The 21,644-nt window shown below is 41.9% G+C and overlaps 1 protein-coding gene across 1 annotated transcript; it reads left to right on the plus strand.

Annotated features, from left to right (window-relative positions):
- Nucleotides 1-4,223: 4,223 nt before the first annotated feature.
- Nucleotides 4,224-14,701, plus strand: LOC311112741 (excitatory amino acid transporter 3-like; the record flags this gene model as incomplete). Its single annotated transcript, XM_084155870.1, has 12 exons — nucleotides 4,224-4,323; nucleotides 8,579-8,719; nucleotides 9,055-9,147; nucleotides 9,352-9,466; nucleotides 10,948-10,990; nucleotides 11,212-11,316; nucleotides 11,831-12,015; nucleotides 12,442-12,549; nucleotides 13,128-13,250; nucleotides 13,411-13,605; nucleotides 13,952-14,086; nucleotides 14,461-14,701. The coding sequence occupies 12 exons, from the start codon at nucleotides 4,224-4,226 to the stop codon at nucleotides 14,699-14,701; spliced, it is 1,584 nt and encodes a 527-aa protein (XP_084011996.1).
- Between the last annotated feature and the right edge of the window lie 6,943 nt (nucleotides 14,702-21,644).

The following is a 21,644-nucleotide window of genomic DNA, read 5'->3' on the forward strand; positions in this document are numbered from 1 at the left end:
GTGTGGGGGTGTCACATTGATAATTGTTTCTTTCTGGTTCATCAAAATGGCTAGCCGCTAGTGCCATCACAGTTACCATCACAATTATCAAATTGTATGGTAAGTGTGTGTAATTGTGTAATTATCTTTTTTGTGAGTTTGATAGTCAAATTGTTTCTAATAGATAAATGTCTCTTGGTGAGTTTTCAGAGCAGCGTAATATATTTTTTCCTCACATTAAATAAGAGCATTAATACATTTCCTCTGTAGTAGGATGTGCTATGTTTTTTACCTACTGTCCCCATTTACTGTAAAGTTGTTACATTTTTCATATGTACCATCAACTGAGTCCTAATGGCCACTACAGTGCAACTTCAATAAAATATACATACAAATATTTTTTCAAATGTTTTTCTTTGTAACATGTTTTTGTTTTTCACCCCAAAACTTACTGTATGTGATGCAAAAATAATAATAATTCCCAAATCGTTTTTCTGCCGGGTCTCAGGAGGTTAAACAAGTGGATTTAACATTATTTTTCAATGACTACCTCATCTCTGTACCCCACACATACAATTATCTGTAAGGTCCCTCAGTCGAGCAGTGAATTTCAAACAGATTCAACCACAAAGACCAGCGAGGTTTTCCAATGCCTCGCAAAGAAGGTCACCTATTGGTAGATGGGTAAAAATAAAATATGAGCATGGTGAAGTTATTCATTAAACTTTGGATGGTGTGTCAGTACACCCAGTCACTACAAAGATACAGGCATCCTTCCTAACTCAGTTGCCAACAAAGGAAGGAAACCGCTCAGGGATTTCACCATGAGGCCAATGGTGATTTTACAGTTACAGTTTAATGCCTGTGATAGGAGAAAACTGAGGATGGATCAACAACATTGTAGTTACTCCACAATACTAACCTAAATGACAAAAAATATTCCAGAACATGCATCCTGTTTGCAATAAGGCACTAAAGTTAAAAATCCAACACAACACATCACTGGGTACCACTCTTCATATTTCCAAGCATGGTGGTGGCTGCGTTATGGTATGCTTGTCATCGGCAAGTACTAGGGAGGTTTTTGTAGGATAAAAAAAAACACAATAGAGCTAAGCACAGGCAAAATCCTAGAGGAAAACCTGCTTCAGTCTGCTTTCCAACAGACACTGGGAGACAAATTCACCTTTCAGCAGGACAATAACCTAAAACACAAGGCCAGATATACACTGGAGTTGCTTACCAAGATGACATAACTGTGGGGGAACACCTATAAGTTCTTCGAAGAACTCTTTGAGTGTTAGTGCAAGAAAGACAAGTCTTTGTACATACGTCCCTATATTAACCAGCATTTAGTTTTGTGGAGAAATGGAGCATACGATTAGCAGCGTGCATTCGCCATTCATTTAAGGAGTTGGGTTACACTTTAAGATTGTGTCATTTAATCAAATGGCGCACTTTAACAGTTGTGTTTCTTTACCAGCTTTTCCCGCTAGTCTGGTTTCAAGGGCTTGTGTCGTCATCCACTCTGTTATCCAATATCCATGCTGTTTTCCAAAGCTTCAAGAAAATATGGTGTTAATTTGAAGCTCTCTGCAATCCTGTCTATCACAAGCCTTTTTGTTATGGTGTTTTTCTCCCTAAAATGACTCTGCTAATATTTCCGTTAACGACATTTTACAAATGTCCTGCTTTCAATTGTATGTTTGCCTCTCGCTGGATCGTTGCTACATGACCATCAACATCATGGGAGTACGCTTCTGTACTATCGCCACGCCAATGCTGTCTAAGAAGGAACTGCAGAGGATGGATCAGTTGGTGCGGGGGAAGAATTGGAGATGATGTGACCACCGTAGCCGGAGGCCTCAAGGTGATGTAGTTCATTAGGCATGGATTCATTAGGCTCCAAACTGAAGAAAACAGATTGTAATATGGATCGACTACCTGGACATAAGAAATACCAATTTTTGTTTCTTTTTTTGCATGCCCTATTGAAACGAAGGTCAACCTTCGCCCAAGTCTGAGGTCCTGAGCGCTCTGGAGCAGGTTTTCATCAAGGATCTCTCTGTCCTTTGCGCCGTTCATCTTTCCCTCGATCCTAACTAGTCTCCCAGTCCCTGCTGCTGAAAAACATCCCCATAGCATGATGCTGCCACCACCATGCTTCACCGTAGGGATGGTGCCAGGTTTCCTCCAGATGTGACGCTTGGCATTCAGGCCAAAGAGTTCAATCTTGTTTCTCATGGTCTGAGAGTCCTTTAGGTGCCTTTTGGCAAACTCCAAGCGGGCTGTCACGTGCCTTTTACTGAAGAGTGGCTTCCGCCCGCCTGATTGGTGGAGTGCTGCAGAGAAGGTTGTCCTTCTGGAAGGTTCTCCCATCTCCACAGAGGAACTCTGGAGCTCTGTCAGAGTGACCATCGGGTTCTGACCAAGGCCCTTCTCCCCCGATTGCTCAGTTTGGCTGGGCGGCCAGGTCTAGGAAGAGTCTTGGTGGTTCCAAACTTCTTCCATTTAAGAATGATGGCGGCCACTATGTTCTTGGGGACCTTCAATGCTGCAGACATTTTTTGGTACCCTTCTCCAAATCTGTGCCTCGACACAATCCTGTCTCGGATTTCTACGGACAATTCCTTTGACCTCATGGCTTGGTTTTTGCTCTGACGTGCACTGTCAACGGTGGGACCTTATATAGACAGGTGTGTGCCTTTCCAAATCTTGTCCAATCAATTGAATTTACCACAGGTGGACTCCAATCAAGTTGTAGAACATCTCAAGGATCATCAATGGAAACAGGATGCACATGAGCTCAATTTCGAGTCTCATAGCAAAGGGTCTGAATACTTATGTAAATAAGTTGTTTTTAAAATGTTTTCGCTTTGTCATTATGGGGTATTGTGTGTAGATTGATAAGGAAAAAATATAATTTCATCAATTTTAGAATAAGGCTGTAATGTAACAAAATGTGGAAAAAATCAAGGGGTCTGAATACTTTCCGAATGCACTGAACAATGTTATGAAAAGATAAGCCGCTCTGGATAAGAGCGTCTGCTAAATGACTAAAATGTTAATGTAAATGTAATAAGGACAGCAGAATGTATGTTTAGAAATGAGTTATCTTCTCAATGTTCAATTAGAATGGTATTTCTATCAATGGGCATTTTTATTAATGGATCTTGTGTTATATATTCTTCTACAGTGCATTTTGTGTATTAGATAATGTAAAGATTAGGTGCAGGTGTCTAAGGCACAGTAGGTGGCAGTGTAGTTAAGCAATGGACCCTGTGCGGGGCTGTTGTTGCCAGGCCAAATAGGCGATACAATAAAATCCTAGATAAGATTTATAGATAATGAGTCCAAAACAAAACAGTTAATTACATTCATCCTAAAATTAGACATTTTAATAATTAATGCAAAAAAACTGAATGGAAAGGCATTCCCATGAATTACACGACTCCAATAAACATTGAGTTAGTCATTTGATAGTACATGTCAGAAAATACCCATAATGATCCATGCATGTTTTACATGTTTCATTATGCTTTTAATGATCCATGCATGTTTTACAGTTGCGAAACCAAAGATGCCCTTTGAATTTTTTTTTTCATAGGCCATCTTTAACATCACTTGCACATCACTGCAAAATCTTTCCAATCCCTCCCAGAAATGGTTAACTGTCTGTGAGCATATGATACAGCAGTCAGCAGCCAGCCAAACAATATTGTGCCATTTCTCCATAGCATACTACCTCTGTTAGGCTACTACCCATGCATAGTCGGCTATTGCATACAGTGACTGTCTCTGGGGAATATATTTTTAATCTCCTAGATGTAATGAATGAGAAAGACCCCCAGACGGAGCAGCTCTCTGGGTGTGTAGGTGGTGTGTGTGTGTGTGTGTAATGGTGGGGGGTTGGAGGTGACCCTATGGATAAAAACCTCGTGATGTATCTCCCTCTCTCATTCTCTGTCACACACACACTTTCTGCCTCACACAAACACAGAGACACACACAGGAGGCGGTTCTCTCCAGTCCCTCTCCATCAGAAACAACTGACAGCCAAGCAGGCTAGTTGCATCCTCTGGTAGCTATAGCAGCAGCGCAGGCAGCTACTAGCCTCTTCTACTGTCTGCTGCATCTGTCAGCTGGCTGCCCGGTACGTGGAGCCTTTTGTGTCTCCCGAGAGTCCCAAATCCCATTGTGCTCTCTATTGCGGAGGCTAAAGGAAACAACCAACAGTCACATCAATGGACATGATGGGGAAGAAAGAACGCAGGGGCTGGGACTTCAAAGGCTTGCTGAAGAGGAACTGGCTGCTTATTGCGACCATTGTGTCGGTGGTGTTAGGTAAGTGAAAGCGAAGCCCCCATATTGTCTGCGCTCTGCTTGGCGTGAAGAAGCCTTGCTTGATGTCACACTTCCGCGAGGCTGCCCGTCTGTCTCCCCTCACTCCATGCTCTGTCGGTGGTGGTGCATCCTACCCATTTCCACTTCCCTATCTCCTTTTTTTCTGCCAATTTTTTAAATCCTATTTTGCCACATTTGTGATTGCTTTCTCTCCTGATGTATTCCCCTGCTGCAGTCCAGCAGCCTCTCTTGGTCACATAAGGATGCGTAGGGCTGGGGTCTGGTTGATGAGAATAGCAATGTGCATGCATGTGTGTGTTGTGTGCATAATGACGCCTCGTGCATGCTGCATACCAACCTGGTCTCAGGGCATTTCGTATTATTCTGTACGTAAATCCGAGGCTCTCCATTTAGTATGATATGTTGCGTTTTGTATGTATTAATTTGTGGATGTCCATCACCCATGTTGTATGATATGTTACGAATTATAAATCGTATTATATGTTACGAATTTACTAAATGTAGAATATGTTACGAATTTCCAAAATGTTTAATATGTTACGAATTTCCAAAACGTACAATATGTTAAGATTTTGCAAAACATATGAATAGTTTACGAATTCTGGCTAGGTGGCTAACATTAGCTAGGCTAGGGATTAAGGTTAGGGTTAAGTTTAGGAGTTAGGTTAAAGGGTTAAGGTTGGGGCAAGAGTTAGCTAAAAGGGTTAGGGGAAAGGTTAGTTAACATGCTAAGTAGTTTCAAAGTAGCTAAAAGGTAGTAAGTAGTTGAAAAGTTGCAAATTAGCTAAAATGCTAAAGTTGTCCATGATGAGATTCGAACTCACAACCTTTGCTAGAGGTTTGCGTTTTACGACCAACCACCCTACTTTCGTTTTTGCCTTAAGTAACCATCTGTCTTATGTAAGCAAACCAAACGTAACATATACTAATTTGGGTGTTCCGAATTTACGTTTACTATGTTACATCTAGTCTATGAGACCAGGCTGTGCATGCATCTGTATGTGTGCTTATGCTGTGAGGATGTTCGAAGATGGATGCAAACAGTGTGTGTGTGTGTGACTGTGGCTGTTCATAATGTGTGTATCTGTGTGTCATTATAGTGTGTGACTGTTCATAATTGTGCACGTGTGTGACTGATCATTATGCATGTGCAGTTTCTGCTGCTGCTGCTACCGCCGTTCGTTACCCGCTCTCCTACAGAGACAGGGTTCCCTGTGCTGTGCTTTGCTGCCTGCCAGAGCCTGTCTCACTGCCCCAGTCAAACGTGACTAGACTGAAGCAACACACTCCACTGGCTCCTTCAGTCCAGTCAGTCGGTACAGCTGTTCTGCATGCGAGGTCCTGTCAATGTGATTCACTAATAGTGTGATTCAGGGGCCATATATGACTCTGATATGGCCTAGCCCACCCCAGTATTTCTTGTGGCTTATGACATTTATTTAATAGATATAAAATACATAAGGGATAATCAACTTGGGGCTGTGGAGCCCTGTGGAAATAACCTACGACACAGTCTAGCCATGGCATAAACTACAATATGCTCCTTTATTGACATATTCAAAGTGCTAAAATGCAACGGTGAGTTCACAGCAAAGGCTAATGGTGGTGGTGGACAATTCATCTAAAAATGCAGTGTTAATTATGGAACATATTACTTTATTATGCAGAGAAGGCTATTATTTATTTAGATTTATTCACAATTTCACACCCCCTTCTGAAGCTGCCGGCCACCCCTTGTTTTTAGAAAGAATTACCCACCGATTTGGATGGCCCGTCACCGAATTGTCCTACCCTTTAACCATTTTTGGTGCTTGCTTGGCTTCTTAATGGTTGGACGTTTATCATTTTATCGACTAAATGGACTTTGGCTCAGTGGCAGTTTTGTGTCTAATGCGTTTTAAAGGCTTTCAACCAAGTAAATGATAAATGCTGACTTTGAAGGGTCCTCCACAAGGATTACACCATCTCTGCTTAAGCAACTAGTTTTAGAATGTCAACATAAACCTGTGTTGGTCCAAATGCACATGGCAAGATGGATAATCCATTCCTATTTCTTATGTTTTAAGAGTTGCAGTGGAGAGGAGTGGGGGTTAAAAGAGCCAATTGGAAGCTGGGGACATGGCATATGAGGGTGCAGTGAGATACCTGATGGGTTGGACAATACATTTCTCATCAATCATCTTGAAAAAAATGTATACTTAACTGGAAATCAACCAATCCTCCATCGTTAACACAATGGAAAGGTCAAATGCTTTATTATCTGAATGTTGAAAGTGCGTGGGTGACAGAGAGAAACAAAATGGTGCAGTTTGAGTCCATATGGCGGAGTGATGCGTGCGCTGGAGATGAGGGTGTGAGCAGGTGGGTCTGGGCAGGGGTGATGTTGTGGATGTTTGTGTGCGTCTGTATATTGTCGTTTGTATAATATATGTTTTGTATAGTAAAAAAAAAATCTTAAGTAAAATCTTTCAAAAATATAAATAAGGAAGCTGTGGACTTTTATGTGGTCATAGTAGTGACCCATTTCAATTCTGGCCTAAGTTTGAGTGTTCTGATTGAGCCTTGAGAAATGGGAGAATATGCCTTTAATTAACACCCCTAATTAAGTGTCATGGAATCTTGAGTGACAACAATAGAAGTCAGGACCTCGTTTGGATTACATGCTGAGATGAGCACTCTGTCAGTTTGTAATTTGGTTGGATGCCATGTAACGTCTTAAACAGAAAAGTAGTTCCGTCATTGGATCACAAATAAAAGTTCACTACTACACCACGTGGCCACTTTTGCTGACCACTACTCTTTACTAGCAAGGCAGCCCCTTTCATGCCAGTTCTGTACTTAAGTAATTACATGGGCAGTATTGTTGGACGTCATCATGTATGTTTCATTTATAACCATAAGTAATTTAGCTTTGCCAATAACTGTCCTGTTGTGGCAGTACGAAAGTGTATGCACTCACTACTGTAAGTCGATCTGGATAAGAGCGTCTGCTAAATGACTAAAATGTAAATGTAAATGCTGCAAGATTTTAATCTCCACATGGCCTGTATTCTCAGAGTAGGAGTGCTGATCTAGGATCAGGTCCCCCCATCCAAATAATCATATTCATTAGGATCTAAAAGACAAAACTGATCCTAGCACACATACTCTAAGACGCTTTGTGAATACCGACCCAGATCTCAAGAGATGTGCTGACTCATCTTTTGAATTAAACCATGAAAACTGATCAGAAAACGGAATGGAGAGTGCGATTCATCATTTTTGAAAGAGGCACATTATATACATTACCAGATATTTACATAGAATTTGCATGGCAAAATGCTAATTACAACATAATAACTTATGAATCACTTGTTTGTTTAATTAGAATTCATCTAGGCTTGTGCAATGTCTATTTGGGCGTATTTGCTTCTCAGCATGCCAACATGACCCATCCAGTAGCCCCCACAACAGTTTCTAACCTTACCACCACCACCATAAACACCGAACCACTACTATACAGTATATCAATTATGAGAAGGTTTATTTTTCATTAGGAATGATGTAACCTGTTCAGTTACGATTCGCTGTGTCATCACCTTGCACAACCTTTCACAAGGTTATTTTATGGTGGCCTATAATGGTTGAGAACACACTCAGGGTGGGGGGGATTTGAGAAACTCACTGTATGTGGCGTTTATGGGCGAAAACCCCCACAGCGATGCGCAATGAGCCTTATTAACGCCAAGACAGGCTGCCCGCTTGGCCAATAAACTGATGCTCTCCAAGGCCGTTGTTGCTGCGCAGGTCAGCAATAGCAATGCTACTCTAGCAGCTTACGGCTAAAGGAAGCGTTTTCCTCAATGTCACAACCTTGAGCCAGCGTCACGAAACCCAGAGCAAGACAAAAGTTATGCAACACCTTGCCCATAAACTAAAAATGACAAAATCACATGGGCATAATATTGTGGTAGCTTACTTGGCAGCTCTGAAATTATGATGTTTCCATTTTTATTTGACGTGGCATGCAGGTCAAATATCAATATTGTTCCTTTTGTCATCATTATCTCTACCTCTCTCTGTTCTCCCACTTTACATTTCCACAGTAAAAATGCTTCATCCTCAGTGAGATGTATCGAACTAGCCTCGTATTGAACTAACCTGTTTGAACCAACCATTTGAATTGGCTGTCTTGTTTATCTCTTTCTTTCTCTCTCCTTCCTTCTCTCTCTTCTTCCTTCCATCTCTCCCTCAGGGATAGGTCTTGGGGTGGTGGTCAGGGAATATGCCTCCCTCTCCCACCTCCATAAGCAGTATTTTGGCTTCCCGGGTGAGATCCTGATGCGGATGCTCAAGCTGGTCATCCTACCCCTCATCATCTCCAGCATGATAACAGGTAACTTGGGATGAATTGCATCTCAACAGCTCTATCTCAGTCACTCAGCGCTATGTTTAATGAAGAGGGCCATCAGAGAAGGTTAAGATATCTTAAGATATCTTACTTAGGTATTAATCCTGGAGGAACTTGGGCTGCTTTCTTTGCCTCAGGCCATGGCAAGCGGATCTTCTTGAGTTCTGCCTTTAGACACCTGCGACCGGTCACTGTTGCGCCAGATATCTTAGTCAAGGACAACTGAAACAGTCCTAGTCATTGAGAGGACTTGTTGACAGACATGCCTCCTTTGGGTGCACAACAGGTTCATTGTCTCTCTGCCTTGTTTGTGGTCACAGGAGTCGCCGCCCTGGATTCGGAAGTTTCTGGAAAGATAGGTCTGAGGGCTGTGGTATATTACTTCTCCACCACCATCATCGCAGTCATTCTGGGTGAGTTAACATAATGACTGGCTAGGTCTCGTTCTCTTTCAGCTGCTCCCCATCTGTTATGAAGTATGATGCCCTGAACAAAATGTGCAAAGTGTCAGTGCGTCATGCTTCAGATTAAGTGAATGGCAGACTAGCTATGTAACATGGTATTTACACGTCACCATTGAAAGCTTAATATTGACTGATGGTTTACGTGTTTTCCAGGTATTGTGTTGGTGATGGCCATCAAACCTGGTGTCTCTCAGGAGGCAGAACATATCGACAGGACAGGGACCACACCAAACGTCACCACCGTCGACACTCTACTGGATCTTGTCAGGTGACAGCTACGCTTCATACCATCATATACAATGCATTTGGAAAGTATTCAGACCACTTGACTTTTTCCACATTTTGTTACGTTACAGCCTTATTCTAAAATGGATTAAATAGTTTTTTCCCCCCTCATCAGTCTACACACAATACCCCATAATGACAAAGCAAAAACATGTTTTTAGATTTTCTTTGCAGATGTATTAAAAATAAAAACAGAAAATCATATTTACATAAGTATTCAGACCCTTTACTCAGTACTTTGTTGAAGCAAACTCTCATGGTCTGAGAGTCCTTTAGGTGCCTTTTGGCAAACTCCAAGCAGGCTGTTATATGCCTTTTACTGAGGAATGTGGTCCGATCACTCTACCATAAAGGTGTGTTTGGTGGAGTGCTGCAGAGATGGTTATCCTTCTGGAAGGTTCTCCCATCTCCACAGATGAAATCTGGAGCTCTGTCAGAGTGACCATCGGGTTCTTGGTCACCACCCCGGACAATTCCTTCGACCTCATGGCTTGGTTTTTGCTCTGACATGCACTGTCAACTGTGGGACCTTATATAGACAGGTGTGTGCCTGTCCAAATCATGTCCAATCAATTGAATTTACCACAAGTGGACTCCAATCAAGTTGTAGAAACATCAAGGATGATCAATGGAAACAGGATGCACCTGAGCTCAATTTCGAGTCTCATAGCAAAGGGTCTGAATACTTATGTAAATAAAGTATTTCTGTTTTTTATTTTTAATAAATTAGCAACTATTTCTAAAAACCTGTTTTCGCTTTGTCATTATGGGGTATTGTGTGTAGATTGATGAGGGGATTTTTTAAAATACATTTTAGAATAAGGCTGTAATGTAACAAAATGTGGAAAAAGGGAAGAGGTCTGAATACTTTTCGAATGCACTGTAGAAGAACAGTTGTTGTTTTTTACCCTATTTGTCTCCCCAATTTCGTGATATCCAATTGTGATCCAATTACGAGCTTGTCTCATCGCTGCAACACCCCAACGGGCTCGGGAGAGGCGAAGGTCGAATCATGCGTCCTCCGAAACATGACCCGCCAAATGGCGCTTCTTAACACCTGCCCGCTTAACCCGGAAGCCAGCCGCACCAATGTGTCAGAGGAAACGCTGTTCAACTGACGACCGAAGTCAGCCTGCAGGCGCCCGGCCCACCACAAGGAGTCGCTAGTGCGCGATGAGCCAAGTAAAGCCCCCCGGCCAAACCCTCCCCTAACCCGGACGACGCTGGGCCAATTGTGCGCCGCCCTATGGGACTCCCGGTCACGGCCGGTTGTGACACAGCCTGTGAACGAACCCGGGTCTGTAGTGATGCCTCAAGCACTGCGATGCAGTGCCTTAGACCGCTGCGCCACTCGGGAGGCCCTAGAATAATATAATTCTCCATCAGTCAGAAATGCGGTGTGTATAACATTTCCACATTTGTCTCACACTGTTGCCATCTCAACATGTCTTATTCCATCCACAGAAACATGTTTCCTGAAAACCTACTGCAGGCTTGTTTCCAACAGGTAAGCGTCATTGTCTGATTTGTACATTAAAGCTTTCAGTCACTAGCCTTGTACCAGATCTGTTTGTGCTGTCTTTCAACTCTTATGAGAATTGGCAAGACAGCACAAACACATCTGGGGCCAGGCTATACAATCACTGCACTTTGAGGAGAAAACATGATCCTACGTTAAAATGTAACCATGTCAAATGTAACTATTTCAATTCAACCATGTCATTCCAGTACAAGACAAAGCGCAAAGAGCTGGAACCACCTAAAGTGAAGGGGAACACTACAACGTTCCCTCCTCTCTCTACCACTGTCATGGCAACCATTTTCCCCTCAGAGGTAGGTGTCACTGTTTCCGTGTGTTTATCCGCCTGTGTGTCAAAAGCTGTGATTTGATAGGATCGAAGCTGCTAAGCCTGGTTTACTTTTCACACCGAATTAGAGTTAATCAGATGTGGTTTACTTTTTATACCTGATTAGTTAATCAGATGTGGTTGACTTTTTATACCTGATTAGTTAATCAGATGTAGTTTACTTTTTATACCCTCTAATCAGATTACTATCTGTCCAATCACAATCTTTGTGGGTTGAAAATGTGCCCTATTTGTCTTTCTTCAACTTAGCCTTTGTGAGTCTACACATGACCACCCACATTGAATGTGATGGATATGACCACAGATCAACTTACATTATAATTCCACTGTGTAGACAGGGGTCAATATGTTGTGATCTGAGGAAAAAGCTCAAGACATGGATATCAGCCCACTGTAACACAATACTTCACAAGAGGATCTTTTGACCAAAATCTATTTCTTACTTAAACTATTTGCTTCCTTATTTTTCCCCTCTGCAGAACATCACCAAGGACTATAAGATAGTCGGTTCATATTCTGATGGGATCAACGTGCTGGGCCTCATCGTGTTCTGTGTGGCGTTCGGCCTTGTCATCGGCAAGATGGGCGAAAGGGGGCGTATCCTGCTGGAGTTCTTTGACGCTTTAAACGAGGCCACCATGAGGCTAGTCCAGATTATCATGTGGTACGTAAAAGCCTGTTACATGACATGCATCTCACTTACAGTACACTACAACTGTTTAGGTGAATTCACCCGGTAGCTGTTTTCTATGCTATTATAGATGTTATGCTGCTATTCCTGTGGTGATGATGATGACAGTGATGATGATGACCATAACAACAATGGCATTAACAACACTACACGCTTCGAAAAAAAAGGTGCCATCTAGAACCTAAAAGGGTTCTTCGGCTGTCCTCATAGGAGAACCCTTTGAAGAACCCTTTTTTGTTCCAAGTAGAACCGTTTTGGGTTCCATATAGAACCCGTTCCACAAAGGGTTCTACATGGAACCCAAAATGGTTCTACATGGAACTAAAAAGGGTTCTCCTATGGGGACAGTCAACCCCTTTCGGAAACCTTTTTTCTAAGAGTGTATTGTTGCAATTACAGCTACATGCCAGTGGGGATACTCTTCCTGATCGCTGCCAAGATCATCGAGGTAGAAGACTGGGAGATCTTCAGAAAGATGGGCCTGTACATGGTGACAGTGCTGAGTGGGTGAGTCTGAGCCAGCCATCTTAGTCTCTCTCTTTCTCTTTCTGATACTTCGCCACAACAATGGTAGATTTATAGCTGGCGTTAGGGTCCAGGTTTCCTGCAAAGATACTGTAAAAGCCCAGCTCTGTCCCGACACAGATAAGAACCAAGGACATTTAAAACTGCTCAACCTGCAGATGCGGTAATGAGGCCTTTGGCGAACGCCTGTCCAACCGTAAATTTACCGGACAGAATGATGCTTCTGGGTGACCAGCAAAAGGAAACTGATTCTTCAGAGTTTAGTGAGGGGGAACGCAGTCCTGATGTGTCCCAAATGGCTATATAGGGCACTACTTTTGACCAGAGGCCTATGGGCCCTGGTCAAAAAGTAGTGAACTATAAAGGGAATAGGGTGCCATTTGGGACTCAAGCCCTGGTCATTGCGTTATTATAAGCTGGAGGAGGAGAGTTTTAGTCCCCAGTTAACGACAGGGGTTAGTCAGCTATTTCTTACAATGAGCCAAAACGTGTCTGATCATCACAATTTTTAAATCAGACACTTATTTTATGGCAATGTAATGTTTTATTTCTCTCCTCAGCCTAGCTATCCACTCCACCATTTGTCTGCCGCTGATCTACTTTGCCATTGTGAGGAAGAACCCATATACCTTTACCTTAGGGATGGCCCAGGCAATGGTCACTGCTCTCATGATCTCTTCCAGGTAAGTCTCAGTCAGTATTCAGGATCATACAATCTGGTGTGTATAGCAAAGCATAGCTGTAATGGCTGACATATCTATTTATCCATCCATCTATCTATACAATCCATCCATCCATCCATCTATCCATCCTTCATTCATTCAACTTAAATACGACCTCTAGCTCTGCCACCCTGCCGGTCACCTTCCGCTGTGCCGAAGAGAACCTCAGGATCGACAAGAGGATCACCCGCTTCGTGCTGCCTGTGGGCGCCACTATCAACATGGATGGCACGGCTCTCTACGAGGCGGTTGCTGCCATCTTCATTGCCCAGCTCAACGACTACGCTCTGGATGTGGGTCAGATTGTCACCATCAGGTAAGTCACCAACAGCCTACATCGAAATGAGATTTTATATTCTATGTACATAATTTGGGCAAGTTAAAGCGCCTTAGCATACTTGTGATCAGAACCCATAGCATTTGGTGGCCTTGGACTTCAGCTGCTCTGAATGAGTATGCCACTGAGTGATGTAAGAAAAAACATATTTGAGCTTGACAAAACTGAAAAAACTCAACTGTAATCAGTTGAAACCTGCTGTCACATTAATTTATAACATCTGTCATGGCATTATGTTAGTATCATGTATCATGTATCTGACCTAATAATATGTCAGGTTAAGGGAATTGTAAAGATGTTAACTTACTGTTTCCTCCCATTTCAGTATAACAGCAACTGTAGCCAGCATCGGAGCTGCCGGTGTACCTAACGCTGGCCTTGTTACCATGGTGATTGTGCTGACTGCCGTTGGACTACCAGCAAATGATGTCACTTTAATTGTTGCTGTGGATTGGCTACTGTGAGTAATACCTTGTTGAGCGTAATATTGTCAAGATAAGTTATTGTTTTTGTGATGAATACAATAGTGCGACGTGACAAAGGTAGACTCAGCAATATAACTTCACCATACGCAGCGGTGCGACTTTAGAGAAAACAACAGAATTTCAATTTGTCAAGACTGCCACTACTTTCTCTTCCCAATTTGTGCCATCCCTTGAGCAATGCCCAAGAGGGGCAGTCTTGGCAGAATACATTTTGTTGTTGTTTATGTCTGTAAGCAGGGAGTTGCCCAGCAATGTATGATGCTGTCATATTGTAAAGTCTACAGTATCTTTAACTTACTCATAATCAACAGACAGTGGTCACTCACCATACCCCCTCCGGCTGTTTCAGAGACCGCTTCCGCACCATGATCAATGTGCTGGGGGATGCCTACGGAGCTGGCATCGTCCAGAAGCTGTCCAGGCGGGAGCTGGAGAGGATGGACGTCACCTCGGATGTGGACGTGACCAACCCCTTCGTCCTGGAGACCACGCTGGACGACGAGGAGTGCGAGAAAAAGTCCTATGTCAATGGCGGCTTCACCATCGACAAGACCGACGCCATCTCCTTCACCGAGACTTCCCAGTTTTAGGAGGAAAGGAAGGAGGGCGGGGAGCAAAGAAGTGCCATTGCTGCTAGATGTTAGCCTGGTTCTAGATCTGTTTGTGCTGTTTTGCCAACTCCTATGGTCATTGGCGTGACAATGACTATTGGAGTTGGCAAGACAACACAAACAGACCTGGTACCAGGCTAGTCTGTTTGTGATTTAGCCAACTCCTCTCTATGTTCGTTCATTGCCATGTATACAGTGTAGTACGGCTTGACAAGGATAGAAGAGTTGGCTATAGCCAGTGGTGAAAGTAGATGTAATTTCTTCCCGGTACGGGACCTCCTATGTGTGCATGCGCTTAATCATAAAATTGCATATAGAATCCCTATTAATTCAATAGGATCTCTGTGGGCTTAGTCTTAAAAATTTGTATATATATATTTTTATGTATTACCTTTTCTTGTGGCATAAACACAACCAATCTGACTGTCCAACAATCACATCAAAAGGGCTCCTTTAGCCTACCCGTGCATGTTCTTCTACTCAAAATATATTTCCAGCCTCCAAACGGTGGTGAATGGTCTGTTACACAAAACACCACAAAGTGTAATGACATTTTAGCGATTGTCATTAGACCAGAATTTATGCACCCAATGCTGTCCGTTAGCGTCTCGGTGTCGGCCACTCATCTCTGCCTTGGCAAAATGTCAGTGTTCTCATCGAACCAACGCATTTTGGAGCATAGGCTATACCACCCGTTCAAGTCCATTCGCTCATTTTCAATGCCTCTGACATGCGGTAGCCTAATGATAAATAATGGTGTAATGGTTCTTGACATTTTGTTTTAAATATTGTGATTGGCTCATGTTTTACCAGTATGGCATACCCCCCCTATTTTCCCGGGACGCCATACCGGACCGTCTTACTTTCACCCCTGGCTATAGCACATACAGTATGCGAGCAGACTTGGTAGAAATGTGAGGGGGGTTCGAAGCCATTCATAAAACCAGTGCTTGTAAAAGGGAGAAAAAACATGACATCTGACACTTTCAAGCTCGAACATTAGCAACATTAGCCACCATGTGTTTTCTCTCGATGCTCTTTCCAACACTCTTTCCAGCCTGCTTTTTAACCACGAGCGGAAATCCACAGCAGCCCTTAAAATGAGCTGGTCTATGTCTGGGTTATGTCTGGGCTATGTCTGGGCTATGTCTGGGTTATGTCTGGGCTATGTCACCCTATTCTCTAAATAAGCCCTGGTCAAAAGTGGTGCACTATGCAGGGAATAAGTTGCCCTTTCGGACGGACCCATGCTCTCCTTTACTAAAAGCGCTTCCATCGTTATGTTGACATAATGAAAACAGTCACTTTTGAATGAATCAATACTTTTGTTATTGTTTTTACATAAAGGGAACTAGGATATGGGGACTACAAGAGGAGTCAGAGCTTTTGAAATGCATACCTCCACCGTGTGTGTGCAGGTATGTGTTCTGGAGGTCTATTGTCTGTCTGTCTTTGTGTCTTTGAGAAAACTTAAATAATATATCGCCGGGCTGAGCTGTGTAAATGTATTGCAAAAAAGAGCATGGAAGAAGAAATACAACTATATTCCAGACGTTCAATATACTGTGTATTGCAAAGATTCAAACAGACTTTCAAAAACTACAGTGTTCCGCTTTGTTTGCCCTTCAGAAGATGACTACTCTTTACAAATGTCTTAATTTTTGTCAAAATTCTTGTCAATTTTGTGTGTAAAGTTAATGTTATTAAGCTTCCTGTGTCCAACTGTAGATTTACAATATGTGCCAAACATCATATTAATTAATTCATTAACTTTGTATGATTCCATGTCCATTCTTTCATTGCATGAAGCAATACGGCAAAGAAATACAGTGAAACTTGTAATGAACATAGACTTGCTATACAGTATGTATTTTTCAAGTGACCAATGGCCTTTAGTAAGACAATAGAGTTGATGGCACAATAACGAGGTTTTGGAGTTACGACTTAATTGAATAATGTTAAATATTTGAACATATTTTCATAATGAATTGCTAAAGAGTTAACGCTTAACCCTTGTTAAGGGGTGCTATATGGATGACTTATGGATGACTTAAGGATTTAAGGATGGTCTTAGCGTACACTGTTAGAAAGCCTTTGTCACTAACTATAAAATCTTCATGTTTGTTTGACAGAGAAACAATAAAAAATAGTGGGGCCTCTGAGGCAATGTTTCAGAAGACCCAGCTGTAGAATCCAGGTATTCAATTGAATGCAGTTGGTACAATTCCAACTTTAACCATGAAACCTTAGTTAAATCAGATTTAAAAAACCTCTGAGAATTATGAGCTCCAAACAGCTCATAAAAAGGCATTATGTAATCACTTTGTGTGGTCCAACAAATGAATTACTTTACGTAGCCTTACTTTAGCGATATGACCCTTCCTGAGCCTTCACGTCAGTTGCAATGAACATCATCAAGGTGTTTACTCATTTTATTTATTATAATAATCTCAATCTCAATTTATTTCAGTTTTTCATCCCTTGAGGCATGGGATTATTGAAACTGCCACCCAATGCTACAGCTCATTGCAATCCACCCACTATGACTTGTTTTTCTTCTACAACAGTGGCATAAGGGCCTAATTTGAGGTAGTAGACAACTTTATTCTATAAAATCTCTGAAGCTGGCAAGATATTGGGTATTGGAAAGCAAATTGAGGGCAATTTATGTAACATCAGATGTGACTAAAATAAAGCTTGTGAATCAGGTTCTGTACATTTCAAAAGCACATTATGATGATATCAACAACAATCAATCAATGGCTATAGTGTGTACCATCCACAAATCACCTCAGTACATGAATCAACATGTACTGGATGTATCTAACTGCAAGCTAATAAAGACAAACATAACTTGGGCGTTTCTCTTTTGGAGTGGTTTCAAAAATGGTTGAGAATGGAGTATTACAAAGATATGGACATTACTTCTTTCATTTACTCATTTTTTTTCTGTCCAGCATGTGATTATTGGATGTGCATATTTCTCATTTTTCCACTGAGAATGGATTCTGTACACCCCCTTTTTTTTTATCTATGAGCAGTGCTTGACTTGGGCAGGAGCTCACCAGAGCTGAGTATCGGCACCTTACATTTTCTGCTGCTTGAGCTCCTGTTCCTCTTATAGACTATTATCTCAAAAGTATTGTGGAACTCTTGCACCCAAATATAAACAGTACCAGCACCCAACATGAGTACCGGCACCTATTTCAGTCCAAGTCAAGCACTGTCTATGAGAATGCCTTATCACAGGGGTTCCCAAACGTTTTTGCTCCGTGACCCAACATACACAGACCAAAGAATAAGTAAAACATCTTGGCAGGGGACAGAACATTTAGCAGTTTTCAAGGTAGACAGCAAATGACGTTGCCACGAGCAGCACCGCAGATATTGAGATGAGCGAGATGCAAGACTTCGCTCTCACACAGTCACTCACACACAGTATGCACATGTCCACGGGTTCGCTTCACGTTGTTCACAGCATGGTAGCCAGGGGACCAAAAGGTAGCCAAGGGACCAAAACAGTGCAGAAGTTGAGCCTTACCCTTCAACGCTCTTAGTTGTTGCGGAAATTGACCAACTATGCTGTTTACTTTCGGCATCTACGTCATATTGCTGAGTCTACCTTCAAAGCAGATTTCCTGCAATTCTACACATTTTGCCATGGAGCTGAAATAAATGTTTTCAGTTTTAAAGCCAACTTCCTGCAATTGTATACATTTTGCCATTGAGCTGAGAGTACATTTAGCAGTTTTTAAGCTAATTTCCAGCTATTCTACGCATTTTGACATGGCTAATGATGTGTTGGGTAGGTTACTTTCTAAATGTAATCTGTTAAAGTTACTAGTTACCTGTGCAAAATTGTAATCAGTAACGTAACTTTTGGATTACCCAAACTCAGTAACGTAATCTGATCACTTTGTTACTTTTAGATTACGTTCCCCTTAAGAGTCATTAGAAGACAAACAGCATCCATCAAACACATTTGGTGTGTCATCAAAGTGGTCTCTGACTTGTGTTCAGACTCGCTCAGGTGGAACAAACAAACTTGCACCTTTTTTCAATGCTGAATTGAATGTCGTTGAGAACACAGAAAGGTGTCATACACTCTGTTTGGCAAACATCCTTTCTGAATTTAAAAGTAATATGTCGTTTTTAAAAAGTATCTGTAATCTGATTACAATATTTTTGCTGGTAACGTAACTGACTACAGTTAACGTTTTTTTGTAATCAGTTCATCCCCAACCCAGGTTCTTATGCTCAGACATTATAGAAAAATGAATGGGGGCCTGATTGTCTAGCTTTTATTTTGTTGATTGTTATAGGCTAGGTTCCACCTTCAGATTTTATCAATGGAATTAAATGCCTTTGTTCTCTCTCTTTTTCTGTATCCCATCCATGGAGGAAGGTTGTATGATCAACTCTACTTTCCTAGGCTTCTGGGCCTCTGGCCTAGTAGGCATGTCTTTGTTCATGCTTTGCCTTGTAAATTAACCTTAGGATCTACATGCTTGTAATAATGCCTTGTAATGCTTGTTAATGCTTTGTAACTTCATCTTTATGCCTTGTATGTGAATCCATTCATGTAACTAAGAAATTAAATACACTTTCAATTCCATTTCTGAGACATTTCTTGATTGCCTATTACTGTAACTCAACTGCATATTGCTATTTATCTTATGGAGTCAGATAATTTCTTTAATGGGCTAATTGCTTAGTCTTATTACGAGTCACATGTGAGGTAAATATAATATACATATATCAAATGTATCACCTCAACAGCTATAGAGCTTGCCAGCTTGTACAGTGGCTTGCAAAAGTATTCACCCCCCTTGGCATTTTTCCTATTTTGTTGCCTTACAACCTGGAATTAAAATAGATTTTTTTTTGGGGGGGGGGGGGGGGGGTTGTATCATTTGATTTACACAACATGCCTACTACATTAAATTTAAAAATTTAAATTTTAGTCATTTAGCAGACGCTCTTATCCAGAGCGACTTACAGTTAGTGAATACATGTTTTTTAAATATTTTTTATACTGGCCCCCCGTGGGAATCGAACCCACAACCCTGGCGTTGCAAACGCCATGCTCCATCAACTGAGCTACATCCCTGCCGGCCATTCCCTCCCCTACCCTGGACGACGCTGGGCCAATTGTGCGCCGCCCATGAGTCTCCCGGTCGCGGCCGGCTGCGACAGAGCCTGGATTCGAACCAGGATCTCTAGTGGCACAGTTAGCACTGCGATGCAGTGCCTTAGACCACTGCACCACTCAGGAGTGTAAAATGTTTTTTCTTGTGAAACAAACAAGAAATAAAACAAAAAAACAGAAAACTTGAGCGTGCATAACTACTCACCCACCCAAAGTCAATACTTTGTAGAGACACCTTTTGGGGTATGTCTCTATAAGCTTGGCACATCTAGCCACTGGGATTTTTGCCCATTCTTCAAGGCAAAACTGCTCCAGCTCCTTCAAGTTGGATGGGTTCCGCTGGTGTACAGCAATCTTTGTCATACCACAGATTCTCAATTGGATTGAGGTCTGGGCTTTGACTAGGCCATTCCAAGACATGTAAATGTTTCCTCTTAAACCACTCGAGTGTTGCTCAAATCTCTGGAAGACTGAAACAGGTTACCCTCAAGAATTTCCCTGTATTTAGCGCCATCCATCATTCCTTTAATTCTGACCAGTTTCCCAGTCCCTGCCGATGAAAAACATCCCCACAGCATGATGCTGGATGGTGTTCTCGGGGTGATGAGAGGTGTTGGGTTTGCGCCAGACACAGCATTTTCCTTGATGGCCAAAAAGCTCAATTTTAGTCTCATCTGACCAGAGTACCTTCTTCCATATGTTTGGGGAGTCTCCCACATGCCTTTTGGCGAACACCAAATGTGTTTGCTTATTTTCTTCTTTAAGCAATGGCTTTTTTTCTGGCCACTCTTCCGTAAAGCCCAGCTCTGTGGAGTGTACGGCTTAAAGTGGTCCTATGGACAGATACTCCAATCTCCGCTGTGGAGCTTTGCAGCTCCTTCAGGGTTATCTTTGGTCTCATTGTTGCCTCTCTGATTAATGCCCTCCTTGCCTGGTCCGTGAGTTTTGGTGGGCCGCCCTCTCTTGGCAGGTTTGTTGTGGTGCCATATTCTTTAAATTTTTTTATAATGGATTTAATGGTGCTCCGTGAGATGTTCAAAGTTTTGGATATTTTTTTATAACCCAACCCTGATCTGCACTTCTCCATAACTTTGTCCCTGACCTGTTTGGAGAGCTCCTTGGTCTTCATGGTGCCGCTTGCTTGGTGGTGCCCCTTGCTTAGTGGTGTTGCAGACTCTGGGGCCTTTCAGAACAGGTGTATATATACTGAGATCATGTCACACTTAGATTGCACACAGGTGGACTTTATTTAACTAATTATGTGACTTCTGAAGGTAATTGGTTGCACCATATCTTATTTAGGGGCTTCATAGCAAAGGGGTGAATACATTTGCACGCACCACTTTTCCGTTATTTATTTTTTTCAATTTTTTAAAACAAGTTATTTTTTTCATTTCACTTCAACAATTTGGACTATTTTGTGTATGTCCATTACATGAAATCCAAATAAAAATCAAATTTAAATTACGGGTTATAATGCAACAAAATAGGAAGAACGCCAAGGGGGATGAATACTTTTGCAAGGCACTGTAGTCCTAAAAAACGGAAATGATTTACCTCTGGTTCGTTCAGCCTATGGGGAAAATGAATGGGGAAAGAATAGGGTTTTGGGATAAATGCCGAAAATAAGGTCTGAGGTTAACACAGGCTTAGGAGATCTTATACGTTTTGTTCTATGAGGTAACATCAGTCAGTTAACATGACCTTTATGAATTATGAAGCCTTTTAGGTGCTTTATGTGCTTGTTTTAATTACAAAAATGCTTCAGAATTC

The sequence above is a fragment of the Coregonus lavaretus genome (assembly GCF_964263955.1).
Source record: "Coregonus lavaretus genome assembly, chromosome: 39".
Classification (NCBI taxonomy): domain Eukaryota; kingdom Metazoa; phylum Chordata; class Actinopteri; order Salmoniformes; family Salmonidae; genus Coregonus; species Coregonus lavaretus.